This window comes from Mobula hypostoma, chromosome 13 (assembly GCF_963921235.1).
Source record: "Mobula hypostoma chromosome 13, sMobHyp1.1, whole genome shotgun sequence".
NCBI lineage: Eukaryota > Metazoa > Chordata > Chondrichthyes > Myliobatiformes > Myliobatidae > Mobula > Mobula hypostoma.
In genome coordinates, this window is record NC_086109.1 from 90,553,523 (window position 1) to 90,565,956 (window position 12,434).

Consider the following 12,434-nt stretch of genomic DNA (forward strand, 5'->3'; position numbering starts at 1 on the left):
ACAATACATTCATTGCACTGCCCCATTTCTCAGCCTGGGATCAATCTAAGGGTAGATCTATCTCTTTGCAGAGTTTTACTCTTCCATAAGGGGAAGTATATTTGATATCCAAAAAAATGTTTAAGTTCCTTTAAAAGTCTGTGACGCCAACACTGATCCTTCTATCCCAAACAGATTAACTGACTGTTGTCCACGGTAGTAAATTATTCAGTTTACAATCTGGAATAACCCGGTGCCCTGCAAAATGAAAATATAGATATTAATCCCAACTGGATTTGTTAATGGATCAATCATAACCATATGTACAGTAATGTGCAAAAGTTTTAGACATATATATATAGCCAGGGTGTTTAAGACTTTTGCACAGTAATATGGTAGTTTTACATATTGCACTGTACTACTGCTGCAAAAAAATCATGACATATGTTACTGATGATAAACTGGATTCTGATGTGGGTCTCCATTGTGGACACAGAGTGGTAAGGGGGCAGGGAGAGGGAAATCATGGTCGGAAAAAGGGGAAGGGAGAGGGGAGGGAGGGAGTGAGAGGAACCAGAGGCAGATTCTGTAATGATCAATAAACCAATTGTTGGAATCAACGTGCCTAGTGTCTCAGAGCATGCAACATCCCCCCACCCTGCCCCCGGCACTCCTTCTCTGCTACCTGTCCCACAACACTCCACCCCTGCCATTCCCAGCATCCATTGGTCCTGCTAGATTTACAAACTTGATCTCCACTCCACAAGTACAGTACTAGCTATATATATATATATATGTGTCTAAGACTTTTACAAGGTAGTGTAACTGGGATTTGCTGGGCAGGGCAGAGCAGATGCATAGAATGGAGAATGCCCCTTTATAACTATTACATGGAGGGAATTGTGCTATGGGATATAATTATATTAATGTGTCATTTTTATGGCCTTTATTTCATGAGATTAAAACTAAAGATTTCATATTAAAGGCATTCAGTTAGTATATGGACATGTCAATGCAGGAGCATTATATACTTGGAACCTATTGTACAGAGCAGATGAAGGATCTCAACCTGAAATGTCAACTGTCCATTTCCTTCCACAGATGCTGCCTGACCTGCTGGGTTGCTCCAGCAGCTTATAGTTGCTCCTAAAATACCGCATTGTTTGTTTATTGTTAAATTTTGCTAATTAATTATTTGGAAAGCTTCAGCCCTGTGAGAAATGTGGCACGAAACCCAGCTACTCAATGTGCCTTAACTCCATTCTTCAAGATGAAATCCCAATTTTGCACGAAGCCATCTGTAGCAGACTGCAAATATAGTGCCAATCACAGGCAGTTGTTCCATTGACTAGTTTGAGCATAGATTTATTTAACAAGTTGACAAAAACAACCTTATTCCCACCATTCCAATCTTGTTTACTATTAAGTATAGATGTTCGTGATAATTATCTGTGTTGCTAGCCTCTTAAATTTTATATCTAGCACAATCAATCTGTGAGAACCTCATCTTTATCTTGGCCCACTTGGTGTTATTGAGCAAACAGAATTAGCTCCACTAACAGTGAGGAACACACACACAAAGTGTGACAGGAAGTCAGCAAGTCAGGGAGCACCTATGGAGGGGCCCAAGATCCTTCATGAGGACTGGAAAGGAAGGAAGAAGCCAAAGTAAGAAGATGGGAGGAGGGGAAGGAGTACAAGCTGACAGGTGATAGGTAAGACTAGATGGGTTGAGGCAAGAAGCTGGAAGCGGATAAGTGGAAGAGGGAAAGGGACGAAGCAGGAGGAATCTGAGAGGACAGTAAGGGAAGAAGGAGGGGTACCAGAGGCAAGTGATGGTCAGGTGAGAAGAGAAGGGATGAAAAGGTAACCGGAATGGGAATGGAAAAAAAGAGAAGGAGGAAGGAGGGGCCATTACCAGAAGTTAAAGTTCATGCCATCAGGTTGGAGGATATCAAGTCGGAATACGAGGTGTTGCTCCTCCAACCTGAGAATAGTCTCATCTTGGCAACAGAGGTGACCATGGACTGACATGTTGGAATGCAAATGGGAAGTCGAACTGAAATGCATAGCCACTGGGAGATCGTGCCTTTTGCTGTGGAGAGAGTGAAGGTGCTCGACAAAGTGATCACCCAACTTGCGTTACGTCTTACTAATGCAGAGGACATTCATGATACTGACAGTGAACTTTGTACTTGGGAAGAAGCCACAATGGAGGACATAATCTATGCAGACTCCTTGGTGTAACACATACTGTAAGGTTGGAGATGTGATATTTTAAGTCATTTATTAATCAGATACAGTATATCCATCAATGCAGACATCTGACAAATCTGTAAAGATTTTTGAGGGAGTAACCAGTGCACTACACGGGGGGGGGGGGGGGGGAAGCAGTTGATGTGGTGTACTTAGGCTTTCAGAGGGCCTTCAAGAAGATGCCAAACAAGAAAGAATTAAGTGGAATTTGAGTCTGCATACTGGGGAAATATACTTGCGTAGACTGGTTAATGGCCAGAGTAGGAATTAATGGGAAACACAAGAGATTCTGCAGATGCTGGAAATTCAGAGACAATGCGAGGAACTCAGCAAACAAGTCAAAATTTTGGGCCAAGACCCTCCTTCAAGACTGCATCTATGGAGGGACTACTCCTCTCCATAGATACTGCCTGGCCTGCTGAGTTTGTCGAGAACTTAGTGTAAGAATTAATGGATTTTTTTTTTGTATTAGGAGGCTGTGGGTCGCTGTTCATAATCCATATCATGAGGTGCACAAGGAGATTAAGAGTTGGATATCCTGGCTTGCTGAAGATATAAAGCTGTTTGGCAACATGGGCTATGAGAAGGATGCACAAAAACTTCAGACAGATAAAGAGTGGTTAAAGAAATGGGCTGAAGATGTAGCAGATGAAATATAATAAAGAAAAACCTGCACTTTCGTAGGAAAAGAACATAGAATACTGAATTAATTTCTAAATGGTGAGAATGCTGGTGTTGAGAAGGACCTGGATTTCCTTGTACACCTATCACATGATGTTAGGCTTAAAGATTTGGAAATATTCAGCAGGGCAGGCAGCATATATGTAGACAATAATAGTTAGCTGTCCTGAAATGTTTGTGATAAGATCATCCACCTGAGACCTTGCTCCTTATTGATATGAAACCTCATTTTTGCTGCAATATACACTACCTTGGTGATTCAAAACCTTTGACACTCCTGGCAAACAGACACTGAGACGTCAATGTCACAAAAGAGCATGGGGGTGGCAGCTCCTACGTCTTAAGGCCTGATGAAACGGTTGTCTTCCCTTTTTTGATTTACCATGGCTCCTCCTCCTGGCTACCATATCGCAAATTAATTTTTGTAGAAGTACATTTTTCAGCTATGTTGAGAAAACAAAACTCACTTTAATCATGAAGATAGTTTTGATACCAATATTAGATGTTTCTTTAGCCAGCTACTGGTGTAGTGGCACCTGCACCAGACTTTGAGGTGAGTGGTCCTGGGTTTGTATCTTTTCGGCTCCTTGCTTTCCATCCGTGCTGGGTTGAGCGTTGAGCTAGCATCTCGGCCTCGTAAAAACAGACAAATGCTAAAGAATCGGCAAGGTTGCCACCCAATGCACTACAAGGCACGGAGAGGAACAACAATTAGGTGTTTCTAACATTTTATTTGAAGTTTAGAAAATCAACAGAAATTGGACACTAACTGAATAAAATATGCAACCCCTTTAGGAGACAAATGCATAATGTGTGACTGCATATAATAAGTCTAGTGATTAAGTGCAATGGCTGATTTCATCAATATAAAACTGTACATATTATGGATATTTTATCCAAAATCTGCATTTCAAAAATCATACACCATAATTGCATAACATAGCTTCAGACATATTATAAATTGTATATTATTTCAAAGAAATGACATAAGAAAACAGATTTAAGGCCCAGTATGTTTGCATTCAAAATGCATTATAGCAACTCCAGAAATAAGCAAACAAAATTCTTCCTGTCTTCCAATGCTGGAGATTGAGTGATACACTGTACTTGGCTTGCTTTCCATGTTAATATAACTTCATGTACAATGATAGGATCACTCATTCTAACAGTAACATTATCGGTCTGACAAGAGGAGGCAGAATGTGTCAGAATTCACAAAGGACTAACGGGCACACATGAATGGTGCAGCGAATTAGACGTGAAACTCTGGTCTGAAGTGTAAGGACCCCCTGCCACCTAACCCTTCTCATAGACTATCTATAGATCATGTCATGATGGCAGTAATTGAGACCACCTGCCAGGGCAGAGGACAGTTACAGATGTCGTCTGCTCAGACGAGAGATAATGTAAGGCGTGCTGTGGTCACACTGATCTGGCAGGACTGGAGGGGGAGAAGTAAAATTGCTTGCTCTGTGGAGATTTTATTGTCCTGATGATATTCTTTTGTCTAACGTCACTGATGTTCAGGTTGGTCACTGGATCCCCTGTTGAGAACGTCTCTCTTCAAGCATCCTGCAAACCCACATGGAAACCACCTCGGCGTTCTTGTCGTTGTATTGTACAACAAATGGGTGAACCTGCAAAGAGAGGTTAAGGGGAGAGAAAAAAATTAAATAGACTATAACAAAACCGATGTTACTTTGCAAGTAGCCCAAGTAGAGCAAGACATATATATGAATAAAGTGAATAACCATTGCAATTTAAGGATTTTTCTGAGATTGTTCCATATAGAAATTCTCTTTCAGAAGTGACCAGTGATGGAAGCATGCAGAGATGCATTTCCTGTAGTTTAATGTCCTAATTCAGCAATGTACTGTACACCCCTGGCATGGAGCCTGGTTTGACATGAGTGTAGGTCCCAGAACAGCCCTATAATATTAAGGGACCTATATGCGACCTAGCTCCCATTAAGTGTGGATCCACAGCAGGAGCACACCATTGCTGAAATTACCTGCTATTACACACTACAGAAAATTTTACTTACATTGCCTGACTCAAAGGATTCAAGCCTTTGCACACTGTTGAGTTGAATGGTCTTACATAGAACATCACAGCAACAGTACAAGCCCTTTCGCCCATGATGTTGTGCCGACATTTTAATCTACTCTAAGATCAATCTAATCCTTCCCTCCCCAATAACCCTCCATTTTTTATAATCCATGTGCCTACAGAAGAGTTTGTTAAATGTTCCCAATGTATTTGGCCTCTTCCTTTCCAGCCCTGATGAAGGGTCTTGGCCCAATACGTCAACTGTTCATTGCCCTCCACAGATATTGCCTGATCTTCTGAGTTCCTCCAGCATTCCTCCAATCTACCGCCTCTGGAAGCGTGTTCCACGTACTCACCACTCTCCATGTTAAAAACCTACCTCTGACATTCCCCCTTCAATCACTTTAAAACTACGCCCCTTTATATTCACCATTTCTGCCCTAGTAAAAAGACTCTGGCTATCTACTCAATCTATGCCTCTTATCATCTTGTACCTCTCCATCAAGTCACCTCCCATCCTCCTTCGCTCCAAAGAGAAAAGCCCTATCTCGCTCAACCTATCCTTATAAGAAGCAGCAGTGTCGCATACAACTGAACAATGACTTACAATGCACTGCGTTTTAAGTAAGGTGGACAAAGTGCAGTCACCTGGATGGTGAGTGACTGGGGTGGAGACGACATGTATAAGTTAACTTGGAGAGGTAACAAACATAAGGAAGCTCACACTAGATGCTGGAGGAACTCAGCAGGTCAGACAGCATCTATGGAAGGCAATGAATAGTCGACATATTGGACAGAGACTTCATCAGGGCTGGAAAGGAAGAGGGCAGGAGTCAGAATAAAAAGGAACAGGGAGATGGTGGGGGGGAAGCACAAGTAGGCAGCTGTTGGGTGTGTTCATTTGAGGGAGACAAGGTGGGAGGATGGGAGTGATGGATGAAGGGGAATGCTGTGAGAAGCTGGGAGGTGATAGGTTAAAGAGGCAAAGGATTGAAGAAAGAATCTGATAGGAGATGACAGTGGCCCATGGGAGAAAGTGCTCAAGACTTCAGGCATCTTCAGAATCACTTGTGTGTCCGAAGAGGCTTCTCAAAGTGCAGGGGACAGAAAATAATAGGAGGTCCAAACAGCCAAGCTAGGTCAGATTTTGAGAACCTATTGAGGTGTGTGCCAGGATTTAAGACCATTAGATCATAAAATAGGAGCAAAATTAGGCCGTTTGTTCCATCAAGTCTGCTCCACATCGTGGCATGTTTATTTTCCCTCTCAACCCTATTCTCTTGTCTCCTCCCCGTAACCTTTGATGCACTCACTAATCACAAACCTATCAATCTCCGCTTTAAATACACCCAATGACTTGGCCTACACAGCTGCCTATTGCAATGAATTCCACAGATTCAGCACTGTCTGGCTAAAGAAATTCCTCCTCATCTCTGTTCTAAAGGGACAACCTTCTATTCTGAGTGTGTGCTTTCTGGTACGACTTCCCCACTATAGGAAACCATGTCCATTCTACCTAGGACTTTCAATATTCAAAAGTTTTAGGCTGGAGTGTTTTGGAAGACTTCTATTTTGGAGGTTAGCAAGGAGAGTGGATAAATATTGTAGGTGTGGGCAATAGAGAGACAGTGGTAGCGAGTGCTGATTGAGAGGAAAGGAAAGAAAGAATTAATGAGTTAGATATGGGTGTGAGGTGTACATGGACTGGGGGAAAATAGGAGAGAAATAAATGTTCAGTTAAATAGTGAATGCAATATGTACTCAGTGGCCACTTTATTAGGTACCTAATTAAGTGGCCACTGAGTCTACGTTTGTGGTCTTCTGCTGCTGTAGCCCACCCACTTCAAGGTTTGACATATTGTGCGTTCAGAGATGCTCTTCTGCACATCACTGTTGTAATGCATGATTATTTGAGTTACTGTCGCCTTTCTGTCAGCTTGAACCAATTTGGCCTTTCTCCTCTGCCCTCTCACTAACAAAGCATTTTTGCCCACAGAACTGTCTCTTACTGCAAACAACAGGAATTCTGCAGATGCTGGAAATTCAAGCAACACACATCAAAGTTGCTGGTGAACGCAGCAGGCCAGGCAGCATCTCTAGGAAGAGGTACAGTCGACGTTTCAGGCCGAGACCCTTCGTCAGGACAGCGAAGGGTCTCGGCCTGAAATGTTGACTGTACCTCTTCCTAGAGATGCTGCCTGGCCTGCTGCGTTCACCAGCAACTTTGATGTGTGTCTCTTACTGGATGTTTTTTTGTTTCTCGCACCATTCTCTGTAAACTCTAGAGAATGTTGTGCGTGAAAACCCCAGTAGATCAGCTGTTTCTGAAAGTCAAACCACTGTTTGGCACCAACAATCACTTCACAGCCAGTCACTTAGATCACATTTCTTCCCCATTCCAATGTTTGCTCTGAACAACATCGGAATCTCTTGAACATGTCATCATGTTCTTATGGATTGAGTTGCTGCCACATGATTGGCTAATTAGATATTTGCATTAACAAGCAAGCGTACAGATGTAACTCACAAAGTGGCCATTGAATATAGCATCCAAAGATGTTGAAGAAGATGAATGTGCAGAGGTCTGAGTAAGAGTAAAGCAGGACGGTTCAGGTATCAGTATTTAGCTGGGGAATCTCTGGCCCATGCCAGCTGGAATATTGGATAGCCTGAGTGACAATAGGTTTGGGGTCAACTGCAAAGTGTCATCAGTGTGAAGAGTGCAAAAGAGACAGCAGATGCTGGAATCTTTCACCAAAGCAACGGAATACTGGAAGAACTCATTCCATCAGATGCTGATACAATTAGGAACAATGAAAATATATTTAAATAGGCAGATTGATGGAAGAGAGTTATAGGCTGTGTAGGAGAGAAGGGTTAGATTGATCATGGAGTGGATTTATGAGGTTGGCACCGCACTGTGGGCTGAAGGGCCTGCGCTGTGCTGAATTGTCCTATGCTCTACAAATAACTCAGTGATCAAACAACAAGTGGTGAAAAACGGTGTATATTGGTGTTTCAGATTGAGACCCTGCATCAATTCTGAGAAGGAAGGGGAAAGATTGCCAGTTATATAACAATTTAGAGAGGGGGGAGAAAATGCCAGTATATAATAGTTTACATGAGCAATGTAACAGGCTGCCCACAGTGGGATGGCATGGTAGCTAGGGTTAGCAGAGTGCGTTACAGTGCCAGCAACCCGGGTTCAATTCTCCCCACTTTCTGTAAGGAGTAAAGGCTGATTTATACTTGTGCGTCAAATCGATGCCATAGGTATGGCGTAGCCACGAACCTTACGCAGTGCCTACGCGGATCCCTACGCCGTAGCCTGATGCGCACCTCTCCCAAAATGTAACTACGTGTCGCGGCAACGCAGACCGCAACAACTGTGATTGGTCCGCTTGGTAGCATCGCATTTCCTCCTACGCTGCAATAGCTTCCCATTGGGTGACTGAAGGGCAGGGAAGGAACTCTGGCTGCAATGCTTTCCATAAAGCTTTACAGACCTCCAAAATTATGGAGGACACATTTCGCTTTTACGAAAAAAGACGCTCGCTTTAAACTTGTTTACCCCGAGAAAGACTACCATGACCATGAAACCTTGCACAGGCAGGTGTGTGCGCATGCATGACGTGCCCGAATTGCAGAGTGACGCAGACACATCAACGCACAAGTATAAATGTTCACAACAGCGTAGCCCACGGCATAAGCTGGTACGCACAAGTATAAATCAGCCTTAAGGAGTAAGTACATACTCCCCATGACCCAAAGACATATGGGTTAGTAAAAGGGGTTCCCAACATGGAGTCCACAGTCCCCCTTGCCTAATGGTATTGGTCAAATGCATAAAGAAGGTTGGGAACCCCTGTGTTAATAGGTTAATTGGTCACACGGGTGTAATCGGGTGGCGCAGGCTCATTGGGCATGTTACCATGCTGTATCTCTAAGTGAATTGCTACTTCAACTGCTGAGTTCTTACGGCATCCAATTTGGTTGCGGCATAATGTTATCTGCGCGACAAATGGGGCTATTGGCAGAACACTGGGGAATTGTTGAAGCAATTATGTAAGCACAAGGGCGGGAATGGCTACAGCGCCATTTCACTCCTACAGACTGTCTCATCGCAATATCAGCAAGTCAGACTGGGGCAACAGGCACCCGGATCTTGTACTGAAATGAAAGAAACTCATCAAAGCTTAAAACAATATTAGCATTCCTCTCTTCCACACAATTTCTTCCTTTTGGAAAGTTTTACATGGGGAAATAATCAAGAGGAAGTGCTCATTTAGGGCCAGATTCATGGAAGAGGTATCTTTTTTTTTACTGTTTATTTTCATTTAGAGACACACATGATAACAGGCCTTTCTGGCTCAAAGAGCCCAGGCACACCGAAGTGATTAATTAACGTACCAACCCGTATGTCTTTGGAATGTGGGAGGAAACTGGAGCACCTGGAGGAATCACCCACAGTCGTGGGGAATACATATAAACACTTTACAGGCAGTGGCAGAGTTAATCGGGTTGCCTGCACTGTAATAGCATCATGGTACTGTGCTGCCTCAAAAATTATGATTAAACTCTGAGAAATCTAGTGATGGAACGTTGTCCTATTTACTGAATTAAGCAATCTTCACTTTGTCATTGCTGCAGAAACCCGATTAAACCACTTTTGCATATAACAAATCACTTGGCGGTGCAATTACACCCTTTACAGAAAGACAGAAAGATAATTACCGTCTAACTTTCCTCAATTCTATTAACATGACTAGGCTCATAAATTAGTCAATGTACAAAGGAACCTCTCAAATTCATTCACGGCTGGATATTAAAATGTACAAAATTGAGGTTCTATAAACAAATCAATTATTTGGGATTTTCCAAAGGGGAACTTAGTGCTGCAATCTGTTCCGCTGCTCGACAGTAGATACCCACTGTCTGTGTACGTGTGGGATTCATTACAAATGTCAGAACAGATGACTCTGGATTTTGTGGGTTTCCAGCCAGGAATCAAACATTCTGGCTGATCTAATAAAGGAAGGACACAGAACAACCAATATAATGAAAGATCCAACAATTAAACATGAATCTTTCAGTTCAGTTCTACACTATGAGAAACATTTATCCATTAAAAGAATTTAACTGACTTTACCATATCAGAACTTCCATAGCATTTAAACACAGTCTGCTATTTCTATTAGATCATAGCTAAAACCACATTACTTTTCTTGCATGGTTGGCTATGATTCAAAACAAGATATTAATCGTGCTCCTGACCATGTGGTGAAGCTTGTGCCTCTGTTTTGAGTTTCTCCAATGGTCTACCCACAATTATAAACTATCCATTTGGAATGACTGTAAAACATGAACCCTGTTTTATCCTTCTGATTCATTTTCATACAATTTTCAGATTAATTCATACAGTGAAACATACAGTGAAATATATCATTTGCATGAACAACTAACACAATCTAAGGATGTGCTGGGGGCAGCCTGCAAACGTCCCAACATATTCCAATGCCAACAGAAAAAGCCTACAGAGCAACACAAAACAAGCCCCATTCCCCTCTCCCTCTCAGAAGCCAGAAGACACTCACTCAACGTTTTAGTAACAGCTTCTTCCCCTCCACCATTAGATTTCTGAACAGATGATGAACCAACCTATGAACATTGCCTCACTATTTTTGCTCTTTTTTGCACTACTTACTTAATTTAATTTTTATTGTAATTTATAGTTTTTTATGTATTGCACTGTACTGCTGCTGCAAAACAATTTCACGACATATATCAGTGATATTAAACCTGATTCTCATCTAATTTTAATGCCCTAGTTTTAAGGAAACATATTTATGGGACTATCTTTGCTTTGAATTAAACATTGGATGAAAGAAAGTGACGCTATTTCAGGTTTACAATAGGACTTGCTCTCTGGACTTAAAGCTTCCAACACACCAGGAATGGAGTGTCAAGGAAGATATCTGGCCACTGCATTATTTAAAAAAATGTCCAGGATGAATGGGTATTCTGATTCTTATCAAATAAACCTTCAGGATCACACATGCAGATTCTTTGCTTAGGAATCTAAATAGGCTGGAAGGAATCCATAATGAGTGGATCATGCACTGTACAGGACAGAAGTAAGTTTGAAATCATGATGAAAGGGGTGTTGCTACTTTAAAGAATTTAGATTTTGATGTTTTTCTACCAAAAATGGCAAATTATAAACTATGATTCATATTTGGATAACAGACCACAGCATTAGTAAATTTTTAACAAAATAGATTTACAGTAATGTATTGTGGGTCTGCACGGTAGTGCAGAGATTTGTGTAATGCTGTACAGCAACAACTGTGAGATCAGAGTTCAATTCCTGCCACTGTCTGTAAGAAGCTTGTTCATTCTCCCCACAACTGTAAGGGTTTCCTCTGCAAAGACGTGTTAGGGTTAGTGAGTTATGGGCATGCTATGTTGGCACATGACAACACTTGTGGGCTGCCCCCAGCACATACCCCACTGATTTGCTTTGACACAAATGATGCATTTCACCGTATGTTTCGATGTCTGGATGTACATGTGACAAATAAAGCTGAGCTCTTTTGAAAAGTCGACTTATTCAAAATCTTTCATTCTGAGTAGCACGTTTAAGGTCTCACTGAATGCCATATTAATTGAAATATTAAACATTAAACTATGCACCCATAAAGTGGTACAAACATCAGATAAAGTGGTATAAATATTGGATAAAATGGCACAAACTTACAGCATTCTAGATGACCTTTCCATGCTCAAACAACCTGCTATTGCGAGATTGGAATCATTAACCATCACACTAACCATTGAGACCATCAGCTACACTGCGAGGCCAGGCAATGTCACTTTCAGCGTATCTATTTTTTGGAGATGATCCATTATTGCTAGGACAAGGACATACTGTAAGGAGGAGTTCAAACAACACATTCCTTAAATCACAGTTTTTGAAGTAGACAGTGATAGTTTAATTACTGTCAACAAGCACTGTGCACTGGATTCAAACCAGCAGCAATATACTATTCATAGACTCAAAGATCCACTCAATACACAGGTTGAGACTAATGGTCAAAGTACAAATACGGCTTCTTGTGGCTTTTTATTCATGATATAAATTTTAAAAATAGCCCAATGAGCCTGCGCCGCCCAGTTAACCTACTAATCCGTACACCTTTGGACTGTGGAAGGAAACCAGAGCACCCAGAGGAAACCCATGTGGTCATGGGAAGAACGTACAGATTCCTTACAGACAGCAGTGGGAATTGAATCCAGGTCACTGTAGCTGTAATAGTGTATGCTAACTGCTATGCTACCATGCCACCCCCAAATCAATAGACCACCTCAGTTTAATACTCAATCTGAGAGTCACCCAGTTGCTCAGGAAACAACTGCCAAAGTCTCATGTATTCTAGGTGAGACTTGAACTCGGCATTTCCCCACCTTCA

At 41.9% G+C, this 12,434-nt stretch overlaps 1 protein-coding gene and 1 long non-coding RNA gene across 2 annotated transcripts in view; one reads left to right on the forward strand and one right to left on the reverse strand.

Annotated features, from left to right (window-relative positions):
- The window catches only part of LOC134355775 (uncharacterized), a 141,355-nt gene that overhangs the window by 60,639 nt on the left and 68,282 nt on the right, over positions 1 to 12,434 (forward strand). The window lies entirely within an intron of this gene.
- Positions 3,593 to 12,434, reverse strand: part of map2k5 (mitogen-activated protein kinase kinase 5) — a 327,453-nt gene continuing 318,611 nt past the window's right edge. The window contains exon 23 of the mRNA XM_063066162.1: positions 3,593 to 4,553. Within this exon, the coding sequence (XP_062922232.1) occupies positions 4,449 to 4,553 (105 nt within the window). The 3' untranslated portion in view covers positions 3,593 to 4,448. The remainder of the gene's footprint in view (positions 4,554 to 12,434) is intronic.